This window comes from Delphinapterus leucas, chromosome 5, assembly GCF_059928025.1.
Source record: "Delphinapterus leucas isolate spDelLeu-1000000601 "Yukka" chromosome 5, BTC_Dleu_Yukka2, whole genome shotgun sequence".
Taxonomy (NCBI): Eukaryota; Metazoa; Chordata; class Mammalia; order Artiodactyla; family Monodontidae; genus Delphinapterus; species Delphinapterus leucas.
Window position 1 is genome coordinate 116,912,831 of NC_143133.1, and position 24,928 is coordinate 116,937,758.

At 52.7% G+C, this 24,928-nt stretch overlaps 1 protein-coding gene across 2 annotated transcripts in view; it reads left to right on the forward strand.

Annotated features, from left to right (window-relative positions):
- The window catches only part of PPP2R2C (protein phosphatase 2 regulatory subunit Bgamma), a 137,541-nt gene that overhangs the window by 97,274 nt on the left and 15,339 nt on the right, over positions 1-24,928 (forward strand). For both annotated transcript variants that reach the window (XM_022582451.3, XM_022582450.3), the window contains exons 6-7: positions 14,453-14,617; positions 23,570-23,739. In XM_022582451.3, the coding sequence (XP_022438159.1) occupies positions 14,453-14,617; positions 23,570-23,739 (335 nt within the window). The remainder of the gene's footprint in view (positions 1-14,452; positions 14,618-23,569; positions 23,740-24,928) is intronic.

The following is a 24,928-nucleotide window of genomic DNA, read 5'->3' on the forward strand; positions in this document are numbered from 1 at the left end:
GGGACTTACTCCTGGGGGCCACGATCTCCAAACATCGATCATTTGCAAACCTCCTTTGCAAGTGTTACTAAGTCTGTACACCGTGCGTTCTCTCATTTACTTTTCCAATCTTTTTCTAATTTGTATTAATTTTCTTTAGGTCAAGTAGCTTTAAGTTTGCCTAAATAAATGCATTTTGAAAGGGACTTTAATTTTACTACCATAAATGAAAGTAAAACGTATCACATACCATAAATAGGAGATAGCTGTAGAGATAAATGCCGTGGAAAAAAAAAAAGGGAATAAAATCCTTCTTCAGCCCTGTCCAGTAGAACTTTCTGTGATGCTGGAAAAGATCTCTATTTGCACTGTGTGGTATGGTAGCTTCCAGTCACGTGTGCCTATGGAGTACGTAAAATGTGGCTAGGGTGACTGAGGAACAGAAATTTTTATTTCATATAGTCTGAATGAATTCACATTTTGAGTTAAATAGCCACATGTGCAGACCCATAAATGCTGCGTGTTAGACCCCCAGGCTAGTTCTTTCTGTCGGACGTGGGGGATGAGGAAGTACTTCAGGTGTTAGAGATATGATCGCGCAAACAGAGAGCTTCTCCCTCGTTCAGCAAAAGGACTAGAAAGTATCAATAACTGAAAGCCTTGCTTGGTGTCTGAGTCTGTGTTCTGAAGACTGTCCAACTCCCTAACTGCTGTCAGGTAATAAGAAGCTATCGATGCGCTGTAAGCAGGGGAGCAGTACTGGTCACCTTGCAGGGGGCCCCCTGGGGCTGTGGGTGTATGTTTTGGGTGGAATGGATTCCAGCAGACGAGTCTGGAAGCCAGGAGACCGAGTAGATCCAGGGAGACATGGAGATGGGTAGGGTGGAGCGTGGCCATGGGCAAGAAGCCGGGAGGTAGAGCGATAGTTAAAATATAGACTTCGTAGATATGGGGCTGTATCACAACTGACTTTTGGACTAAGGTGGCCAGGGGACATTGGAACAGGTTAGTTGTTATTAAGAAAAGAGGACTAATCCATCCCAGGACTGCAGGCAGGCCTGCCCAGTCATTACTGTCAGCTTCACCTCCTAACACAGATGGTGCCCTGTCCACACATCGGAGGGTACACCGTTCACCAGTATATTTAGTGAGCACCTACTGTGTGCCAGGCCCTGCGCCCAGTGCTTGAATTAAAGAGACAAAGATCCATGCCCTCCTGGAACGGACATGTAATTTAAGGTTGGTAAACCGTTAGTATAATAGACCAAGTATCCAGTGCGTGAGCAGGCGATAAGTGCTGTGCGGAATGAGCGGGACCAGTGAGCACAGCCGTGTGAGTTTTTCTCCAGCCACGTTTTGCTGCATGGCTGCAGGGGCAGAGTAGGTGGAAAGGGAGCCAGGGTAGCGGGTTTGCAAAGTGAAGATGCAGACGTGGGGCTGATGGCATATGCAAGGGAGTGAAAGTAATGGTTGGCTCCAGACTCTAAGCCAGGTTGAGGAGGTGACAGCTAGTGACAAGAGGGGAGCATCAGTGGATTGGGGGTCCCCGTGGGATGCCAGAGGGGCTTCTCTGGCTGCAGATCTTGCCACATAACTCTGTTGAACCTGTGTGTAGCCTTTAATTTTGTGAAAATGAATTGTTAGTTGATCAAAATATACAAATGTTTTGGCCCTTAGAGATAGGAGAGCGTGAGCGTTACAGAATGCTGGAGACACCAGGGCCAGGCTCACAGCAGCCCTGGCCTGTAGAACCTAAGTACCAATTAGGCAGGCAGAAGCAGCTGAGTGAAATCTCCAGGGTATGTGGTGGCTGTGGAAATGTCCCTTCATGAGATCAGTTCATCAGGGAATGATGTTGCACGAGGCGCTCCCCATGGCCTGCTGCGGCTTGGTGACTAGAGTGACAAGACACGGGGACCCAGAGCAGAGACACCTGGCACCGTCGCATGGCGTTCAGCCTCCCCTGGCAAGAAAGGTGTCAGGACTGTGGGTCGTAGGTGTGACGATGGGTCTGATAGCAGCCAAGTAATTAGAAAAGGCGTTTCATTTCCAACGTGGGAGGAGGCCAGAAAGGCAGCTGTGACTCCACACTGAGCTGGGGAATTGCTCTGAATTTTGAAACACCTTTTGAGCAAGTACCTCCTGGGGGATTCTGGACCTAGGGGTTCACATTCCTTTAACTCTTGCTCTTCAATGTCTTGATTTGCCCTGGTGCTGCTGTTCAGTCCTCAAGGCCACTGGGAGTTTTCTGCTATGTTACCATCTCCTTGTGTCCAAATAGTAACACTTTCTACTTAGGCAGAATTGATTTTTTAGCAAAGGTTTTTAAGAGAAAGGAAAACCTTTTTAATAAAGGAGAAAAAGTGTGCATTGTTTTCACCAGTAAGAATAGTGATAAAGCTGACTCAGAGGACCTTTCCTCTTCTAATTCTAGACTTGGCTGCTCTGAACAGAGGGAGAGGAGCCTGGTACTTCCTGAGCCTCTGCCGTGTGCCAGGCACATACACGGTGCAGCGCCTTTGTCTGTCACCGAGGCTTCCAGCCTCCTTCCTCTCTCTCACCCACAAAATGGAAAGACGTGCCAAGCACTTTCCATTCTCCTCTGATGGCTCTGGAATCATGCCCTCCTCTCCACTCGAACCAAGGCCCAGCTCAGGTCGTACCATTCCTGCCTGGACTGTTGCCTGAATCCCACCTTGCCCAGCCAGCTGGCCCTCTACAGAGCTTTGAGAGTGGCTCATCAGAGCCTCTGGTCTGACCACATCAGTCCCCTGTGTAGAGCTCTCGGTGGTCCCCAGCAGCATCTAGAGAATGTCCAGATCCCTCAACAGTGCCCAGCAGCTCTTGGTGACCAGCCTTTGCCCACCTCCCCAGAGTCCTGTGCGTCAGGCTTGCCCACACCTTCACGTCACTGGGTTTCCCTTCGTGTTACAGGGGTGGGGGCAGTGCTCTGCCTTCTGCTGATGCTTCTCTGGAGGAGCCTTTCTCCCTCCTGTAGCCTGGCTGGCTCCCGTTTGCCCACATGCATCACTGACAGCCCCCTTTGCCTGGTCACCTCTGCTCTGTCCACTCTGCACCCCTCCCAGGCTGGTCCGAGTCCCTCTGGGCCCACACTCCCTGGTCACAGTGGGCTTTCATCCTCTGTTAGTATGAATGCCTCCCCCATTTTCTGCTGAAACCCTTGGGATTAAGAACCCAGGCTGAGCCCTCTCTGTGTCCCCACGCATAATGCAGGGTCTGGCACATCGTAGGTGCTTATGAATGGTTGTAAATGGTGACTTTGGAGGGAGGAAGCTCAGAGTTTCCATCTGGTCTTAGGATATAGATGCCTCCTTGCAAACCTGGGCTCCAGGGTCGGGGGCTCCGAGACCCCAGACACTAAAGAGAAGCGCTCTGGGCTCCGGCAGAATTGGGCTCAGACTCATTGCTTTACCTCCTTTGTCATCGATTTCCATGACTGCAAAATGGGCCAAATTCCTTATCATATGGATATTTGTAAGGAGTAAAGGAATCATTCACATAAAGGGGCCTGGCAGTTGGCCGGTATTATTTTCTCCCTTAGACGGTGGCCCCTCAAATACTTAAGGCTGTTTCTCATAAATCCCTACATCTTCTCTGGTCGTCGAAGCCCTTTTTCCCCAGTGCCATCTCCACATCTGTTTAAACAACCTCTCAGTCCTTTAATGCCAACATTTTGAGGCTCTTAGGCGGCACTGGGTGATTTTTCTTGAGTTTGAAGCATCTTAAAGGTAACAGATTGCACAGGAGGCCTCAGCTGACGGACCTCTGCTTTATTTTTAGCACCCAGAAACTTCTAAAGATGGTTCAGTTGATTTTCCTCCCCACTGAGCGATTTCTCACGGTGGAAGCTGGCATCACCCCAAGGTTTAGCCTGGAACAAGCCCCTAATTCCCGTTTATGGAGCAGGTGCTGAAGCTAGGCTGGATGTTGAAGCGGTTCCAGATCTTGGTCAGCACTCGGCCACCTGTAGACTGGGCTTCTTTTCTGCACAGGGAGCTAAGGAGGGGACCGACCAAGGCCCCTCCATGTACCAGACTCTGTGCTGGCCAAAACCCTAGAGCCTGGGGTTCAACCCTGCCTTCAACACTCACGCAGCAACCCTGCCAGTCACTCAGGCCTTCTGAGCCTCACTTTTCTCCTCCATTCAAAGGGGTGTGCCTCCTGTGCTGGGGGCTGTGAGAGCAGCACAGCAGGTGAGCATAGGGGCTGATAGGCTATAAACACAGGACCTATACCAGCCCATGACCACCGTCAAGCACCTCACAGGCTGCCTCTTTTCATCCTCCCACAGATAAGGAAAGTGGGGCGAGTCTGCTTAGAAATGCTCTGAGTCTGAATCTCCAAAGTCAGCTTTTCACCCAGAAAGCATGTTGTTAAACTGTTATCAGCACCACTGCTTTGGGGGCTCAGCAAGGCCAGGCGGTTGGGTTCCAAGGCGGCCGATGGCTCCTGTGCGCTGTCCATGGTGCTGACCCCATCCGAAAGCAGAGCTGCATCCCACCATCACCCTCACCACTTCCCACACCACCTTCACCTCTTACTGAGCGCTTTCTCTGTGCCAGACAGCACTCTGTCACCGTGCACATATTCACCTATGTGATCCGCCCGACATCACTGTGGAGTAGACAAGATTAACATCCCCCTTTTACCGGGGAGTAAATTAAGCCACAGAAAGGTTAAGTAATCTACCCAGAGTCACCCAGCTGGCAAGTGGGTGGGATTCAGACTTGGGGCATCTGGACGCAGAACCCATGCACGTCACTGTCACGCCACACTGCCCCTCAGTCATGATGGTAACAGCCTCCAGGACAGCCACTGTTATTGCACATTTATCGCAGGCACTGAGCTGAACGCATCGCACTTACTACACTTAATCCTCACGGCAGCTCGCGTAGGTGGTGCAGTCATTCTCCATTCTGAGAAGTGGGTGCACCTGCCCATGGCCCTCCTAGCCCTCAGTCACTCAGATTGTCCGTCCAGTCCTGTCAGTGCAATAACGTTTCTGGCTCTTGTTTTACATCCTAAGGGAAGCAGGTGCTTTTTGCACTGTTGCAGGACAGAGTGGGGATTGATTCGTAACATAAGTGGCCGGATGCATGGGCTTTGGCGGCTGTTTGATGTTTCTAACATTTCCTCTGGGTGGTGGGACATGCAACTCTATGGCGCTTCCTGTCTCTTCCTGAAAGGCCTCTGTGGCACTTCTGTAACACACTCCTGATTAAACCCCCCTTGACCCCAGACCACAGCCCTGTCAGCTGCCCTGTGTCCCTCCGTCTTGGGGCTCCAGCAGCCTGACCCTCTGCCTGGATAACTCCTGCTCACCCTCTGGCCTCGGCTTAATGCCTTTGCCTCGGAGGACCCTTCCCTGACTCTCCAGACCAGTCAGGGCCTTGTTATAAATCTCATCACATTCACCCTATATGTCTCTCCTGGAGCATCCATCGTGGGGCTAATATCTGGTTTCACTGCTGGGCTAGGAGCCCTGAGAGGTTGGGACAGGGTCTGGTTTGCCCCTTCTTGGTGCCATGAGAAGGTAGCCACCTAGGTGTGTGTCCAAGCTCTGTCCCACCTTGGGTTTCCCCTCCCAACTCTGGGTTGGATACAAACCCAGGCATGTAATCCAGCACAAACCCTCACTGTCTTTCCAGAGTGTCCTTCCAGGCAACAAACATTATACCTTTTGCACCCTGCTTAATTTCATATTTGTTTCAGAGGAAGAGAAATACTGATTCTGATTTAACTCACTTTAATTGCTGCTAAAAGTACCAGCCATGTGCTAGGACCTTTATCTCCTTGATGAAGGAGATGTCATCTCCTTAAATCTTCATTACAGCCCTGCAAAGCAGATGGTATCCACTCATTCTACAGATGAGAAAAGCAGGGCACAGAGAGGCTGAGAAGTTTTCCAGAGGTCACACAGCTGTTATTCAGTGAGGCTAGACTGTCAAGCCCTGGTTTTTGTGACTCAGAAGTCATTTCTTGCCTGTCTAAGCATTTGGGAATCACATAAGCTGGCTTTTGGAAGAGGTGTGCAGTCTGGCTCATCACACAGAGAAAACACTCCAGGGTTTCAGTGGGCTTGCGCAGTGAGCGGTTACTCAGAACAGCCCTTCTCCCACGGCCCAGCATGGCCCCAGCGACCTGGTTCTTCTGTTTGAGTGAGATTGCACCATCATAGTTAATAAGGTTCTGAGTAGAGAAGGGAAGGAGACTGTTGTGGGGTGAATTTTGTCCCCCCAAAATCTGTATGTTGAAGCTCTAGCCCCCAGCGCCTCAGGATATGACTGTATTTGTAGATGGGTCTTTAAAGAGGTGATTAAGGTAAAATGAGATCATTAGGGTGGGTCCTAATCCAGTATGACTGGTGTCCTTATAAGAAGAGGAGATCAGGACACAGACATATACAGAAGGATGACCACATGAGGACACACGGAGAAGATGGCCACCTGCAAGCCAGTGAGAGAAGCCTCAGAAGGAGCCAACCCTGCTGACACTTTGATCTTGCACTTTCAGCCTCCACAACTGTGAGGAATCATTTCCTATTGTTTAAGCCACCCAACTGTGGCATTTCGCTATGGCGGCCTGAGCAAACTAAAACAGAGGCACAGGTAGCCAGGAACCTCCAGTAGGATCTGACTCGATGAGGCCGGATTGTTCACAGTTCATGTTTGTAGCCAGGTCATCTTTTGGAGAAAATTTGCTGAAAAAAAGCAGCTTTGCTGGCCACACCCCAGCGAGACTGCCTCCCTGTGCAGGAGGCCTACAGGCCCCTCCACACTAGCGTCCTTGGGGGGCCTGTGTAGGGCACCTCGGGCAGTGTGGCCTTTGGCAGAACCGCCTCCATCCTTACTCCGCAGCTGCCTGGTCACCATGGTAACAGGCCCCCCGCCCCCCCCCGCCCCCGCTCCTGAGCGTGTGCTCCTACCAGGACATCTGGATAAACCACACTTTGCTCAGTTCAACCAGTGGAGCTCAAGGCCACATCCTTCTCCTCATGGAGCCCTTGCCCACTCTCAACATCCAGCTTGCCCAGGATACAGCCAGTCCAGCGAGCCCCAGCAGCAGGGCCTTTGCGGGTGCTGACCCCGTGGGAGAACTCCACGTTGTGTGGAGGTGCAGTCACTCCAGGATAGAGTGGGCAGTGGGAGGAACACCGGCTGGAAGTTCGGAAGCCAGGATTCCATCCTTGTTCTGCCTCCACCTCTGGCCCTGTGCCGGTCACCTCCCCACCCTCATCTCCCTCTCCTCCTTTGTGGGATTGGAGGGTGGGCGGTCCCTTCCGCAGGGACATCCAGGTCCCTGACCTGAAGGGGGCTGCCCTCACCAGCCCTCCAAGGGTTTGACTGTGTTTCAGAGCTCAGTTACTTGCTGTGTCTTTACAAGCATTTGTCGTGGCGTAGCCGCTAAACCCCGTCACAGTAGTTGATACTTGTGTAATTCTTTGGCATATATGGAGTGCTTTACATACCTATTTCTCGCTGGAGCCCCTCGGTGGAACGAACCAATGATGTTTATTCATTTCACGTGCCTGACTCATTTTATGGTCAGCGGAGATTTGCCCAGGAGATGAGTGATGGCCCTCGTACCGGTGCTCCTGGGATAGGTAAGGGAGACCAAGGCTCTGAGAAGTGCACCTCAGACCTCAAAGGAGTGAGGGCCACAGCAGCATAGCCACCTTCTCTCCAAAGTTTCAGGACCCTCCCAGTGGGATCCCACAGAGCGGTGTGGCTTGGAACTGATCGGCCATGGTGCCTGGGGCTGGTGTCACCCCACTGGTTTCAGGACACCAGGCGATGCTCTTGGCAGCAAGAGATGAAGGAGTTTCTATAAAAATCTCTGCAAACCTGATGACTCTGCAAAGGCTCACCTGGATTACGTTCCTGTGTCCTTGGCAGTAAGAACCACAGACTTCCTTCTGGAATGGAACAGGACAAACCCGTTTCTGCGCTTTACTGACCCCCAGGCGTCTTGCACACTAGCAATAAAGGGGGACTTCGGTTACAACAGCAAGACTGCAATCCCTCTTCTAAACCTGGGCTACTTCTACACCAGTGGGGAGAGGTGGGAGCATGAATCCACCAGTTTATAAAGCTTGATGGGAACACGGCCACACCCATTCATTTCCATATTGTCTGTGGCTGTTTTTGCATCCCAGAAGCGGAGTTCAGCAGCCTGGACAGAGGAGATCTTGTGACCTGCTAAACCTAAAATATTCCCTCTGGCCGTTTACAGAAAATGTCTGCCAACCCCTGGTCTTGAGGGTTGCATGTGTGCTCGTTCACACTTGGCCACTGAAGGAAAAGGGCTGGAGCCAGACAGCTGCCCGAACCAGAGCTATCTTCCCAGGCCCCCGGGTGCCCCAGGGAGGCGGCAGCCCCTCCTGCCCACTTGTCCACGCTCCTGCGGCTGTGTTTTTCGTCTCGTGTTCCTGGAGCCTCAGCTCACACTGGTCCAGAGAAGTTGAGTGACTGGCCCAAGGGAGGCGCCGCATGGATCTAAGGCAGATTTAAGCCACTTGCCTGCAGTGTTATGCCACATGCCTTCTTAGGAGTTCACTTCCAAAGCACCTACTCCTTTCGGCCCTGTCCTCAGCACATCACGTGCACCATCTTAATTAATCCTACCGCTACCCTAGGAGGTAAGGCGTACCATTGCCATTTTGAGCTTGGGGTAACTGAGGCACAGAGAGGTTTAGAAACTTGCACACACAGCTAGCAAGCAGACAGAGCCCGGATTCAGCCCCAGGCTGTCAGGGGCCAGAGTTCTCGTCCCCACTCTGCTTTGCCTCCCAAGTCACAGCATACTGCATACTGCATATTGCAGGTTCCGGAACTCAACTTAGTTCCAGTCCCAGGCTGGTCCCCCTCTGCCTGGCCCCGAGCAAGTGGCTTCTCTTTGCGGAGCCCCCATTTCCTCATCCGCAGAAAGGGGGGGGCACCTCACTCACACGTGGAGAGGATTGAACAGACACAGATGTGAAGCTGTCTGATCAGCCCACAGGGCATCTCAGGTGGGCACAGGTACCAGTCTGGTATAAACTGGAGCTTGGGGTATAAACGATCTTGCCTGCACCCAGATGAGTGAAACAGATCAGCCAGTATTTGCAGCCTGAACAGAAGGCCTTCTCTTGTGGGTGGGGAGTAGGGGAACCCAACCCCCATTTTAGGGAGTTCACTCTAGCTGAGACTGGGGGGCTAACCAGAGGCGGGGAGCCCCACTGAGGCTTAGGCAGCCTGGGCTGAGGGCCAGAGCAGAGGGACCTCCAGGTGGACGAGCACAGGCCACGGAGGCAGGTTGGATGTGATGGAGGAAGAGGGAGGGATCCAGAAGCTGCCCTGACTCCTGGCTCTGCGTTTCAGGGCTGGGGCTGCTAAAACAGGGAACTGCAGGGAAAGAAGAGGTCTGGAATGGAGGTAGAGGAAGCTGTCCGTGATAACTAGCATCGCACCCGTGTCTTTTCCCCAGCTTCCAGGAAGCAGACTGGGTGTCTGAGTTCCCAGTGGATGCCATAACTTCCCACAAACTGGGCAGCTTAAAGCACCAGAAATCTATCGTCTCACGGTTCCAGAGCCCTGAAGTTTGCAGTTAAGGTGTTATCAGGGCTGTGTTCCTCTGAAGCCTCCTGGGGAGGATCCTTCCTTGCCTCTCCTAGCTCCTGCAGCCCAAGGCATCACCCCAGCCTCTGCCTCAGATGCCACATGGCCTTCTCCTCTGGGTGTCTCTGTTTCTCCTTCGGTGTCTCTTATAAAAACACTTGTGATCAGATTTAGGACCCACCCAGGTAATATAGGAAGACCCCATCTTGAGACCTCAACTTGATCATATCTACAAAGACCCTTTTTTCCAAATAAAGTCACATTCACAGTCTCGGGGGGTTAAGATGTGGACATGTATTTGGGTTGGGGGGGCAGAAGGGAGGCACCATTCAACACACTGCACTGGAGGAAAATACATCGCGCTCAGCCAAGGGGTGTGGACCGGAGCTAGTCTACCTTCTCCCTTCATCCTCTCAGCGTGACCTGCTCCCCTCTCCGCCTACCTGTGTCTGACAAACTTTCCTAGGAGGGAAAATCATTCTTAGCTGCCAAAGTGTGATTGAAAGTTAAGCAAAAGCCATCAGACACTTGGAGTACAACTAGATGGAAAAATAGAACATGAATAATTCATCCAGCTTTGCCAGGGGGCGGGGGGCTTGTAAAGGAGTCTAACTATGCTCCTTCCCAAGAGAGGTCAGTCCTGCCATGAAAAAAGCACTGGCTACACGTGGGATTCATGCAGCTGATTCTGAAGTGGGCGTGGGGGAAGCCACCTCTGGGTTAATCCTCAAAATGAAAGCGTGCTCCAGGGTCATACTCAACCCCTGATTTTGCAGATAGGGGAAACCGAGACTTACAGATGGAAGTGATTTCTGCATGTGGAACTGAACATTCCAGAGAGAGGTAAAACCAGACCCTGGCCCAAGGCCCCCAACTTCCAGCCCAGCACTGGTCCTGCCAAAGTCCAGGCCACTGTGTATGGTCAAGTGTCTCAAAGTCCACAGGCATGTGGCCACTCAGGTGGGAGTCCCGGAGGAGTGTTTGTGGTGTCTGTTTGGGACGTAATTACCGTGCTCTGGAGGCTTCTCCGCACCTACTTCGCTGGTCAGGAGTCCGTCTCCAGGCCCCTGCTCTGTGATGTGGCCATGGGGATTCAGTAGGGACAGCCCCTCTCGATAATTTGGCTCTCACACTCCCGATGGCCAGTGAGGAGCTGGGCACCCACAGGGAGATCCTCGTCCTGTGACGAGCGGAGCCAGAGGTCTTGGAGAAGCCGTCCCGGGACTGGGTGATGGTGGACCCGCTTGGATGGCCACGCCCTGAAGGACGCTGTGCTGTCCTGGAGGTGCTGGGTCAGGCTGTGGGCCCTGGGATTCAGAGGCACACATTGGCCATGACTGTGCTTTTGTCTTCCTCCCCCAGCATCAGGTGGAAAGGAAGCTCTGTGCTTCACATCATCTTTCCCCAGCACCCACTGTATCCTGTCCTTTGTTTGAAACAGCAAGAGAGATTCCCCGAGTGATGCATAGGCTGTAAGAGCCGTGGCCCACGGCTGTTGATGGGACCCAGGCATTGGAGACTCTCTCCTCAGCCCATACACAGGGTCCCCGGTCCACGTGGGTTCCCCCCATGGCCGGCTCTGTGTAGCCCTGGTTCAGGCATGTTAGCTGTAGAGCCTGCAGACATGACTGAACCCCGCAGACTTAGCCATCATGGCCTCGTTCAGAGTTCTAGCAAGTGTTTGCAGAAGGCAGGCCAAAGCTGAACATGGTGGTTGTGAGGCGGTCAGGGGCGGTTGGAGTGCTGTGGGTCATGGGAAACAGGAAGCAGGAAGCACGTGGACTATAATCAGGCAACACCCATTTGCTTGGCTTTGGCCCCTATGTGAGCCTGGGACCAGCGTCTGGGGGCCTGAGAGAGGAGGCTTCACGCCACCACACTGCCCTCTCTCTGGCCACTGGCGTCCACAGCCTCCCAGGTTAGAAAGATGGTTCATAAACCCCAGTTTCGGTCTCCAGGAGCCAGAGTTCAGACATCATACCTCTGATCCCTTCTCTGTTGGGCTGGATTCCAGAACATCTTGAGGCCGGGAAGGAAAGAGTTTGGACACTGACGCAGTCAAGAGGGTTAGATGATCCTGCAGTAATAATCAGAAAGTCTCAGAGGTGACAAGAGCCTGCTGATTGTCCCTGAGGCTCACGGCACAGCATGTGCTGGCTCTCAGAACTTCAGCCTGGAAGTGACACGCATCACTTGTCACTTCTGCCCTCCATTCATTGGCAAAAGCAACAAGTCACAACGGCCTGAGCCCCCTCAGGCCGGGTGACAGGTGTCCCTGGGATGCTGAGGGAACCACCTGCAAGGCGAGGCATCTTCGCTCCCTGAGGAGGGTATAACCCCGGGAAACACGGTAAAAACCCACGTCCCCTGACAAGCGGCATAACCGGGACTCAAACCTGACCTGCGTGCCCTAAGGCCTGGCACTTCTGTTTCTCCCAGGCCCTCTTCGGCTTTTGTGTCCCAAGTCCTGTGGGAGAACCTCAGTCCCTGTTTGCAGAACACCTGACAGGTGCTGTACTCGTGTATTTCTTAAACGACGGCACTTTTTCTCCAGACACCATTTGAAGTTCAGTAGGAAACGAAAGCCGTTCTAAGCAGGCAGAGCCCATGGAAAGTCATCAGCGGGGGCTCAGGCTGAGAAGGATGGGGCTGCAGGTTGATGTTGACGGAATTCACATTCCAGAAGTCTTGGCTCTTTTTCTCTCTCAACCTTTAGTCTCACTTTTTCATGATTTAATCTCTGCTGCTTATCGTACCAGAAAACCACAGTTTCCTGGGAAACCAATTCAGGCACTGACGACATAGCTCCTTTTTTCCCTCTCTTTCTATTTTGATGTGATTCTAAGTTTCTGGTTAATGGTGTGCTTCTAGCAAGCAAGATTTGAGCATCTGCACAGAGAGCCTCCTCTGGTTGCACAGATTCAACCATCTTTTCTGATGTTTTATAAATTCTACTGTTTATAGAAGTCAGAAAATGCCTCTTTCTTACTGAGAGAGGAAGCAGCCTGGGGCAGGTGGAGCAGGGGGTGCTGACAGCAGATGAATGTCAGAGTTTCAATCAGTATTTTCCAGATAATTAAAAATAGGGCTTCCCTGGTGGCGCAGTGGTTGAGAGTCCACCTGCCGATGCAGGGGATGCGGGTTCGTGCCCTGGTCCTAGGAGGATCCCACATGCCGCGGAGCGGCTGGGCCCGTGAGCCATGGCCGCTGAGCCTGCGCATCCGGAGCCTGTGCTCTGCAACGGGAGAGGCCACAACAGTGAGAGGCCCGCGTACTGCAAAAAATAATAATAATAATCATAAGAGCAACTGACATTCGTTGAGCTCTGCGATGTGTTAGGCAGTTGCCAAGGGCTTTGCCTCTTCTCATCTTCACAGCAAACCTATGAGGATAGAACTGTTAGCCCATTTTACAGATGAGGAAACTGAGGCATGGGGAGCTGGTTGGATGGTGGGGGGACTCACCCAGGATCACACAGCCAGGAGGTGGCAGAGCTGGCATTCTCTGAATCCAGAGCTCACATGAAAAGAAGAGGGAGGAGGGGGCATTTCCATAAGAGGGAACGGGCTGTGCAGAGCCCCCAGGGGACTGGAGAGACCAGAGACCGAAGGTGTCGCTGTTCTAGAGGAAAGTGCCTTTAGGGCAGAGCGACTAGTAGGATCTGAAGCCAGAAAGGTAGAGAAAGGCCAGGGCATGCCAGGCCTTGGATGCTACAGCAAGGGGTTATGATTTGCTGTTGTAGGCAACAGCGAATGGCCAGGAATCCAGCCTCACCACTTACTGCTGAGCCACCCTGGACAAGTTGTTTACCCTCTCTGGGCTCCAGCATTTCAGTCAGAGATACTTCCTTTCCAAGCAACAAAATTTTTGACGCTAAACAGAAAATGGACTTATTGGGCCCTATATTTAACCGTCCAGGGGTTACCGTTTTCGGATGAATCCTCACCCAGGATTCTAAAGGTACTGACAGATCTTTCTCTCCATCCACTCTGTCTTTGGGGCGGTCTGCCCCAGCCCCAGGCTCCGGGTTTCCCCTTGTCATGGCAGCAGATACAGTCCCTTCCTTTCCACACCACCCAACCCGCAGAGATGACAGAGCTGCATCCCAGCGTTCCCAGTATTCCAAGTCTGGAGCCCCTCCCCTGGCACATCTGACACCAGATGCTTATCCCTCGTGGTGACTGTGAGTGGGAATGGAAGGCACGGATTAGAGCTGAAAACCCAGAAAAGCAGAGAACCTTTTCCCCAAAGCAGAGTCTTGATGCTGTGGGCGGAAGGGAGTGGGTGCGGGTGGGGGTGGGGTGGGGGGAGGGGAGAGGGGAGAAGGGGGAGGGCGGGGCGGGGGCGGAGGGGAGCCAACCGATACCTGTCCACTCAGCTCAGACACGATTCACAGAGTGACGAGGAGAACTGCAGTTGTTCACCTAGTGTGTCCACAGCCCAGCATGTAGTAGGCACTCAACAAACGCTCCTGGCCTCCTGCTTGGCAACTGAAAGAGGAGGGGCAGAGGGGAGAAGCCTCAAGGGTTGCCCTGCGTGGGGCCGGGCGGCGGATGGGCACTGGCTGGAGAAAGGGCACAGGTCAGGGAGGAGGCGGCAGTCCCGCCTTATGGGAACAGTGGGCGGGCATCCAGAAGGGACAACCAGCAGTTGTTCGACGACAGTCAGGTCTGCAGCTTGGGGACTGCGTGGCGGGGTGTTTGTCCAGGAGTCTCAGGAACGGAGCCAGCTCAGATGCGGGGTAGGTGGGTGTGCCGACGAGAGGCGTCGGGAGACCCGAGGGTCTCTGAGCTGGGAAAGGCAGAGCCGCGAGGGCGCCCTTCCTTCACCGCCCCTTCCTTGACTCGGCCACCCAGACATCGTGGACATCAAGCCGGCCAACATGGAGGACCTGACGGAGGTGATCACCGCGTCCGAGTTCCACCCGCACCACTGTAACCTCTTCGTCTACAGCAGCAGCAAGGGCTCCCTGCGCCTCTGCGACATGCGTGCGGCCGCCCTGTGCGACAAGCACTCCAAACGTAAGTGCGCATGCCCGGCGGGGCATGTCTGGGTCTGCACTTGTTGGAGCTGCAGTCCCCCGTCCACGAGCCCCAGGGCTCCTCCAGCGGAGCCCTGGGAACAGCCCCTCTCTGTGCGCCGAGCCTTCTCCTGAGGGCTGAGGTGTCAGCACTCAGGGTGGCGAGGGCAGATCTCCCTCTCTGGGTGGAGCGAGGGCCAGCAGGGCACACACAGCCATCCAGGCACTATTCTTGACACAGGGATGCAGCAGGAACCAATGGACAGACAATAAACTCCTAACTAGGTGATGTGATGTCCAGAGTGGTGATTGGTGTAAACAGCCACCAAAAAAGCAGAGTATAGGGAGGGTCGTGTCCGTGCCACTGACTGAGGAGGTTACAGTGGAACAGCCTCTCTGAGGTGCCGAAGAAGTGCGCCATGCAGATCTCTGGGGGAAGAATCTTCTAGAAGGGGGACACTGCAGGGGGCAAGGCTCCAAGATGGGAAGGCACCAGTGCGGCCAGATGATGATGTCTGTATAATGGAATATTGTTCAGACGTTTAAAATACTGACTTAGGAGGTTTTTAATGACATGAGGGAATGATGTTTAAAGATTCCATGGGGGAGAAAAGCAAGGCAATGGCTACTTCACTGAAAGAATGGAAACAGAAAAGCATGGAAAGAAATACTTCCAGAAATTGTCCCTGAGTGTGTGTGCAGGAAGGATGGAATTTAGGGAGAATAGAGATGGTTTTGTGTCCGCCCACGCTGCTTGAATGACGTTCTTCGTGGGCTGGATGTGAGAGTCAGAGCCCCTCTTGGCTTCTGTAACTGTGTTAGCTGGTTCCCTGGGGTCTGAACAAGCAGCCACCCACCAGGGCGGCCACCACTCATACATTTCCCCAGCCCAGGCACACAAGCATAGATTCCAGGCACGTCCTCGTCATACGCCCGGTGGTGTGGAGCTGCATGTGAATCAGCCCACAAAGTCAAGTGCAAGAGCTGTGACTTTATTTTGATGACTCAACTCTGTTGAATTTCTCGTCCCCTCTCCTGGGGCTGTGATGACTATTAATTAACTATAGGGCCACGGAGGAGTCTGCCTCTGGAGAAGTTCCAGAAGGCTTTGGCACGGCCAAAGTATGAAGGGAGGGACATTGCACCTTTTGACTACCAGGGGCTTTTTCAGTGGCTGGTGACACTGAGGGCAGGAAATTTTTGCATAAATGCAAAAATGATGCTTTTGGCATAAATGTTCATAGATGAAGTTGGCCTTTAATTTTCTTTGCCTGCACTCTTTGCCCAGTTTTATTAAGAAGATGTTTCTCTTGTAAAATGAGCTGGCTGATTTCTCTTTTTTCCCTAGAATATTTAGTATAATATATCAGCTCCTTGAAGTCTTAGTAAAACTCAAGTGTAAATCTTTTTTGATTATTGGTTTATATAGGTTTTCTATGGGAGTTAATTTGCATCAAAAATGTATTTTAAATTTTTCTAGAATTTTCTTTTCATTCTCAAACTCAATACTCTGCACTTTCTCATTAATGCCAGTGGCAGGATTGTTCGTCAGTCTTTGTACAACACATTACAGCTTCTGTTTTCCTTCCCTCATTTAATTTGCCATAAGTTGTGAGTAGAGGAGATATCTGCCCTGCTGTTTGCTTTCTCCAGATCGCGTTTGTTCTTAGCCCTCATCTGGCAAGCAGACGATTGCCAATTAGGTAGTTATTTTTAATCAGATCAAATGGTTGTTATTGGAGCCAGGTATCTTTATAAAGAGACTTGGAGGTTAGGACCCATTCTTTGCATCTCACTTCTATATATTTACTTAGTTAGTACTCAGAACTCAGGGGATGGCTGATAGAGACACCCCCAGAGATGAATGGTCACAGCATGATTTTCTCAACAGATAAGACCGTGATTTTCTGTTCTCTGAAGGAAGGGCGTCCCGGATCACAAGTGGATCACGTGTTGACTTCTGCCGTTGGGCAGATGAGGAAACCGAGGTCAGAGAAATGCAGTGGCTTCCCCAGGCTCCTCCCCGTCAAGGGCAGAGCCAGGAAGCACGGGCTGCTGCTACCCAGCCCACAGCTTGCTGTCTTTCTCCAAAGCAGTAGAAATCCGGGTCTTTTGTCTGCTAGTCATTATGACAGGGTAACCATGGAAACGACTGTGCTTGAATCCTCAAAATAGACAGTTATTTCTGCTTTTCACAGCACAGAGTCTGCCAAAAGGAAGGGCTGTGCCGAAGCACGAAGATCCCCTAGAATAGGTGGTAATGACAATTGCTCCCCCTGGTGGAACCCCTACTCTGTGACAGCCCGATGCTGGTTGAAGCAGGAACCGCAGTTAACATTGGTCAAGGGCTTGCTACACACCAGGTGCTGCTCGAAGTTTACATCTCATTAAGTTCTGAGAGCTACCCTATGATGGAGGTACTCGATTATTCATTTTATAGATGAGGAAACCGTGTGTATTGGTTTCTTCTGGCTGCTGTAACAAACAGTGGCTGAAAACAACACAGATATATTCTTTTACAGTTCTAGAGCGCAGAGGTCTAAAATTTAGGTGTCGCCAGGCCTGCATTCCTTCTGGAGGCTTCGGGGAAGAATCTGTTTCCTTGTCTTTTCCAGCTTCTAGATAGAGGTCACCCACGATCCTTTTCCATCTTCAAAATGCATCACTCCAACCCCTGCTTCCATCATGCCATCTCTTCTGCCTTTGACCTTCCTCCTTCTCTCTTATGATTACAGAGGGCCCACCTGGAGAATCCAGGATAATCTCTGCAGCTCAAGACGCTTAACTTAACATCTGCAAAGTCTTGTCATGTGAGGTAACATGTACAGGTTCCAGGGCTGAGGATGCGGCCGTCTTTGGGGGCCATTATCATTTATCACACAGAGGCACAGAGAGGTTAAGACATTTCCCTAAGGTCACACAGCTAGGTGGAACCAGGATAGAGGCTCCAGTAGTCTCATGCCTATCAGCCTGTGTTCTTTCTCACTTAATCTTCACAGAAGCCTTGAGAACAAAGAACTCTTATGGAAACTGTGGATGAGCCAGGTTCATTTAAAGGGTCTGGGTGGGGTAGACTCCCAGGACTCATCCCTGGTAATGGATCTGGGATAGAAAGACCAGACCTAGCCCCCCTCTGTTGGAGAGGCTCCAGATATCTGGGGGCAGAGCCAGGGTAAAGCCCCCAACAGAGGGCACAGCCAGGGCCTTGTAGCTGGATCCTGAGGCCTGTGTGGCAGGAGCAGAGTCGGGGGAGGTGGGGGTGAGGTTAGAGGCGCACGGAGAGAGGAGGCTGCACATGTGGAGAGCAGAGGGTCCACATGCAGAGGACTTTACAGACCATGGTGGGGGCTCTGGGTTTACTCTGAAAGGACAGGAGCCACAGGGGGCTTTGCCTGGCTGTGTTTTAATAGAAGACCCCTGGCTGCGCAGAGGAGGGTGGAAGTGGGGGGCCAGCTGGGAGATTAGCCCAGTAACCCAGATGAAGGATGCTGACGCCCCGAGCGGGCTGGGTGCAGTGAGTGGAGGGGGTCAGGTCGTGCATCCGCACGGAAGGTTGGCTTTGCCCACGGACTGAATGGAGAATGGAGAGTGAGAGAGGGTGAGGGGTGGCTGCAGGCTTTGTGCAGAGAGAGGGCGCCTGGCTTTATGGAGCAAGCAGACTAGTAAGTAAATGGGAGCGTGACAGCGGGCAAGTCTCTGAAGGCTTTGCGGCTGCTCTGATGTGGTCAGCTTTAAATTAAGGTGGTCGGAGGAGGCATCTCTGCACCTTGAAGAATGAAAAAGAGTGAGCCTGGGACGAGAGGCGGCAGAGGGAAGGGGGTGAGGGGCGTGCCGTGAGAGGGGCTTGGCTGCAGTGGGGTGAAGGGACAGCGGGGGGCCACAGTTGGGGTGGACGTTATTTTGTCCAACGGGGTCCATCACACGGTGCTGAGCAGGGGACAGTCATAAGCAGAGAAGAGTTCATTGTGCCCACCGCCTTAGAGTGACTGCCTGTCCCGGCCCCGCTGCACGGCCTCAGCCTTCCCGGTGGCAGGGTGGCAGGGGCAGGAAGGTGGCCTCGCAGGAGGCATCTCCCCCAACAGTGGCATCGTGCGGGAGCAACAGGTACCCTGTGATCCACAACCCCACCGCTTCTCCCTCTGCTGCAGGGACCACCTCCCCACCGCAGCTCCTCCTGGAGCCCAAGGTGGGAAGGTGGGACTAGGCTGGATACGTGTGCTCGTCATTCAAGTGGAGGTTCTCATATGATATCAGAGCAGAGGAGGGACCCGTTACCAGGGCAGCCAGGAGCAAGGACTGGGCAGGACCCGTCTGCTCCTTCAGGCCCGTCTCCTCCTGTGCTCTCCACCTCCGCAGACTGCAGCCGCACTTCCGTATGTCCATGTTTCTCTCCAGGGTTTCACTGCCGTGCGCCATTGTCCCTGAGCGTGTGGCTCAAGCCAGGGCAGTTCTTCCATCAGCCCTGAACCTCCCTTCATCCCAGCCCCATCTGATCCATTCTGCCTGCTCAGTTTACCCCCCACTTCCCGACCCATGCCCAGAGAAGACCACCCACATGCTGACAATGAGGAGTGGCACATAGCTGGTGCCACTGAGAGGGACACAGAGCAAAAGCCACGGGCTCCCAGAGGCCACTTCTAGCAGATACAGGTTTCACTGCTGTGCCTAGATATGTAAGTGGCATCATACCAGGTGGGGAAAGAAATATGTCAGGAAAGGCACGGAGAAGAGGCCACATAGGCAGGCAGCACCAGAAGGTTCTGTCCACTCTGTGAGCAAGGCTGGGCTCTGAGCCTGGTTCCAGGCTGGGCAGGGATGCCGGGATGACCGATGACAAAGGCAGAACCCCCTGCCCCAAAAGCTCACAGCCCCATGAGGTGACCAGGCATCCTCACTGATGCCATACAAGAGGGCATCCCGGGGCTGTGAGGGCAGCAAGGGTGAGCATTTCATTTCTTTGGAGAACATCTGGACAAGCTGCACAGAGAACAGGATGTTTGAGTTGGGGTTCTGAAGGATGTACAGGAGTTGGTGAGAAAGACAGAGGCTAAAAATGGGAAAGGAAATTTCAGGGAGAGAAAACAATGTGAAAAATAACTATAAAAACAGTTATGCAGTTTTATTGAACAGCTACTCAAGTCTGTCACTGGGCCCGGTGCTTCTAGGTATTACCTCTGGAGGTCTAACCATGCTTGTCCTCCAGGTGCGGAAACTTGGGCTCAGAGAGGTTAAGGGGTTTGTCTGAGGTCACCCAGAGCTTGGCTCTGCCCTGCTGCCTGGTATATGGCCGGGCAAGGGTTAGGATAAGGCAAGCGAGATGCCTAAGTCACAACATTGAAGGAGGCATTCATTTAAGGCGACCCCAGAGTGACTTGTTCCGTGTGGTGCCCTAGGGGTCTTGCTTGTCTCACCCTGTTCGAGGCCCTGGGAATTTAGGTATGTGAAACTGGAGCAGCAGGGCCGGTTGGGGCCCAGTTAGGAAGGAGCTTGGCAGCTACATGTGGGATCTTGAACCTTGATCCTGCGGGCACTGGGAACAATGGAGGGCTTTAAGCAGAAGAGGGACACATCAGAGTTGTGTGCAAGGCTGGAGAGGAAGGCTGGCCCGCACCTCAGGCTTCACTTCTGTTTCCTTGGATCACGGGTGATCCAGAACCTCCCCAGGGTCCCTTCACTTCACTTAGGCGAGGGAGGTGGGAAGGGGTCTCCTCACCCTTCCCCCGTGTGTGACAACGGTGACACCCAGAGAGGAGGATGCCATTGTCAGGGAACCAGCTAGGGCCATGAGAGCCTTAATTATGCAAAGTTATTTTTTAAAAAAAAAGATCGGACAGAGATTTCTGCTGTTTCGGAGCCCTCCAACTACAAAATAATTAGGGCAGGCGAGAGAGGTGGGATAGAGCCCACCACGAGTGACAGGGGCTCTGGGATGCAATTCTTTGAACTCTCGGCAGCAATAATTACTGTGAAATGTCCTTAGTGATTCCGTCAATTAGAAGGGAGACCCTCTTATCTCTTATTAATGGCCTGGGGACGTGCAAGTTGTGTCTGGGGGGAGGGGGAGGGATTGATACGGAAGATTCTGCAGTCTTTTGACAAAAAATATTTGTATCAAAAATTTCATAGAAATATTTGACAAGAAAACTAAGAACTTCTAGGTATAACTTTTTTCAGGCTTGTTAATATCCTTCCCGCTAATCTTTTTCAGTTCTGGTGATTTTGTGCTTAAAGAAACAGAAGTGCCCAAGTACAGCCAGAACTGAGGTTGCAGTGGGCCGTTTGGTGCTTCTGTTTTCAACTATGGATTAGGTCATCCTCTCAGCCCTTGACCTTTGTGGTTTCCTGCTCCTTAAAGCTAGCAGAAGACGCAGCCCCTGGCTCTGTGACATCTGGTGCGGATGCTCCTCTGTGATTTTGGTCCCCATCTGCCTACCGAAACCCCACAAAGCGTGCCAGGAGCCCTGCAGGGTGCAGGGCGGAGTGAGCAGGACCAGCCCTAGTGGTTTGGGTGGAGGCTGGAGGAATCCACCGAGGCAGGCGAGGGGTACAGAGTCGGGGTGCAAGAGACAGATCCCGCTTTATGCTTTTATATCTTACCTTCTGTCTGACGCCTAGCAGCAGAGATGCTAATTCAGTCGAGAGAGAGTTCCTGCCACGTACCAGGGGAAGTGCTGGGGGCTACCCAGATCCCTGAAGAGAGTTTGAGGTGCATCTTCTTTCAAACCTTCTGCCCCATTTCTCCCAAGTATTAGGTCTATACCCCTGTTCATTTAAAGACAATACAGAATCTCAGTGCTTTAGTTTAAGTAAGAAATCAAATATTGAATTTGTCTTTATTCCAGGCATCTGAGAGAAGAGGGAAATGTCATTGATTTAAATTTTTTGGCTTAACAAAGAAAACTTACGAATGTTTATACCTGCAAAAATAAAGGTGTCAGTGTACCAGGGCACAAAACACGATTATGTGAGATGACCAATCAGAATGCAGAGGTTTTAGAGGCTAAAGGTGACCCACAAGGAGGTCTCCTCCCCACTGCAGGGAGGGGAATCCTGGAGAAAACCAAATCTTGCCATGCCCTTCCTCTCTCCGAGCCCTTCTGTGGCTCCCTGTTGCCTACAGGATGACGCCCTTCCTATGGCTTACAGCCCCTCGCTCTCGCCTTTCTCAGCCTACGTGGCCTTCGGCTCATCCCTGTCTCAGGGCCTTTGCACATGCTATGACTTCTGCCTGGAGTCCTACTCCCTGGTATCTCACTTCATTCACGTCTCTGCTCAGATGTGCTCTCCCACAGAGGCCCTGTCTATCCAAATCACCAGCCCCCATTTCTCTCTGTCTCCTCACTTACTTTATCTTTCATCCACCACGGCCCAACGGTATCACATGTCACTGAGTTTTACTGTCTGTCTCTGGGAGGAGATTGTGGGCTCCAGGAGAATGGGGGTGTTGCTCACTGCAGCATTCCAGGACCTCAAACAGTGCCTGGCTATGGTGGGCGCTCAGTATGGACTGGTTAACTGAGAGGATGAGTGAATGCATGTAGGCATGACCACATGAGAGCATCCGATCGGCATGAAATGTTTCCAGCCACCCTGGAGAGGGGAGCTGGGCAGGAGTTGTATCTCTGGGAAAGGCAGGAGCAGTGTCTACCTTGGACAAGAAGAAGAACGGGTTCCCAGATGGGGGTAAGGGGCTGGGACAGACCTAGGAAGTGGGATATGGGACTTTCCCACATAGGAGGGGCCAGCAGGAAGGGCACTCCTGTGAGCCTCTGGGGACATGTGATCAGCTCTCTGCTTCCCTGTTTTAAGCCTGGAGCCTCGAGACAAGCAGGCAGGGCAGCCACTCAGCCGGTGCCCATGGGGACAGCTGGACAGGTTGTCAAATGTTTAAAAGTCCTTCCAGACTGGCTGTAGATGGCTGCCAACCCACCACCCCATCCTCCTCCCTGACCCCCAGGCCCATCCATGGCCCAGGTCCTAAGTGGTCAGCAGGGACCCTAGTTTCCATCCTGCTGCAGCACCAGGGCCACTGTAGGATCTGATTGTCCAGTGAGGTGGGCAAACTACTGGGACAGCCAGCAACAGACATGGAACTTGGAAGAGCTTGTCCTGCTGCATGGGGACCTCCTTGTGTCAGGAAGCCCTGGCTATGGGGGACAGCAGGGAAGGGATGCTGCTTGGGGAGCCGCTCACTGCCCACTCTGGGATCTCTGGTAAAGGCAGCAAGCTGTTGCCTTCAGGGGTCAGGTAAGCAACTTCCTGTGTGGAGCAGCTGGTCTAAAATAATAGGAGGTGGGTGGCAGGCAGCAAACGGGACTCAGGCTGCATCCGTGGTGGCGAGGTTTGATTTTGCTACAACCCGCATGGCAGACAAACAGAACATACCTATGAGTGGTGCTCGGCCGTGTGTGCCCAGTGCACCATGAACAGAGGCCCCAGAGCCAGTTAGAACCACAGGCGGTGCCCAGCCTAGTCCAGGACGTGGTCCAGCACCTTCGAGGATGCCCGGACACCTCACAGTCCTGGCATTTGGCATCACCAGCAGGAGGCAGCAAAGAGCAGCACATTGAGTACAGCTCTGGGTTCAAATCCCTCCTCCACCACTTTTTCCAGCTCTGAGGCCATCCATGCCTCAGTTTTCTTGGCTATAAAATGGGAATATTAGTGGTACCAACCTGATATTTTTATTGTGGGGTTAGATAAGGTAACACATGGGAAAGGCTCAGCACAGAATCTGGCTTAGAGTAAATGCTCAATGAACACTGTTCCAAGAGCTGGTTCTTCCTTCTTTGGAGGATCCATCTGGGCCTGGGCCTGACCTGTATTTAGTTATAAGTTTGATGAATGAATAAATGACCTACCGCATGAACCCAGAGTGGAAATGGAGTCGTCTGTTGTTTGGACCCCACGGGTGGGAGCAGCCCAGTGACGGTGGTTGTTTTTGTCTCCGCAGTATTTGAAGAGCCCGAGGACCCCAGTAACCGCTCCTTCTTCTCGGAAATTATTTCCTCCGTGTCGGACGTGAAGTTCAGCCACAGCGGCCGGTACATGCTCACCCGCGATTACCTCACAGTCAAGGTCTGGGACCTGAACATGGAGGCGCGGCCCATAGAGACCTACCAGGTGGGCACTGATGCCTGGAAAACCTCGCAGCCCCTCTGCGGGTGGGAGACCCGCTGCCGCCTTCCCTGTGCTGAGAACTCATACTGAGGGGCTTTCCCAGCTATAGGGTGGCTTTCATAAGCCCATTTTGCAGGTGAAGACACTGAGGCTTGAGAAATCAGACAGCTCATAGCACATAGCTCAGCCAAGGACAGGAGAACTTGCTCAGCCCCGCCTCATGGGAAGCTGTGTGTCATCTGCTTGCTGGCTCCTGCCCTGAGGCAGGGCTGTGACTAGGTCTGCAGTCCAAGGTCCAGGGGACAAAGATGAGCATCAGGCTGGGCTCAGTTTGAGGGTGCAGACGATGGCTTCCCTCCCCTGGAGCCGGCGTCTGCAGTCCTACCATTAACGCAGGCTAAGCATTGCCCTCTCCCAGGGAGCATCCTTAGCTAGTGATACAGTGGTGAAGTGGGAGCGTGGTACATTTCTAAATCCTCAGTGCAGGCTTTTTCAGCCAGGCATACAGGATGAAGCATGGGACACCTTCCTGGAAAGTCGTTTATTATTTTTCTGTTATGATTCATCCATATATATTAGGGAATAGAAAACAAAATTCATGTGATGTTAAAATTTGGCGGAAATATTGGACTGTTTTAAAGCTGCGCCAGTTATGTCTTTAGCTGGGGCAGTCTGGGAGGCTTCTTGAAGGAGGTGACATTTGTGCTGGACCTCGTAGGATGAGTAGGACTTGGTTGTGCAGATGTGAGTGGGAAAACAGTACCCGCCCCCCAGAAAACCCAGCCAAACCCTCATAGTGTCACCAAGTATTGGGTGCACACAGAGTGCCACATATATTTTTCTCCTCTATTCCTTACTGGCCCTGTGAATGGGGTGATATCAGCCCCACTTGACAGGAAGGGAACCTGGGATACTGAGAGCTTAGGATATGGGGAGCTGCCTTACAGTTGGGCAGTGACAGCTTCGGGGCCCAAATGGGAGCTGCACAGCTCCCTTCCCTGCCAAGGACGGGGAGGGCTGTGTCCTGGGAGGCGGAGGGCCCCCACTGGGAGGGGGCACAGAGCTGAGAGGGGAAGACGGGGTACTCAGAGCCTGACCTGGGACACGTGTGCTTCTGGCATCTCCACACCCACAGGGACGTCTGGGGCGGCTCCGGTGCCCTTGCCCCGTCCCCCAGCTTCCTTGGGATGAC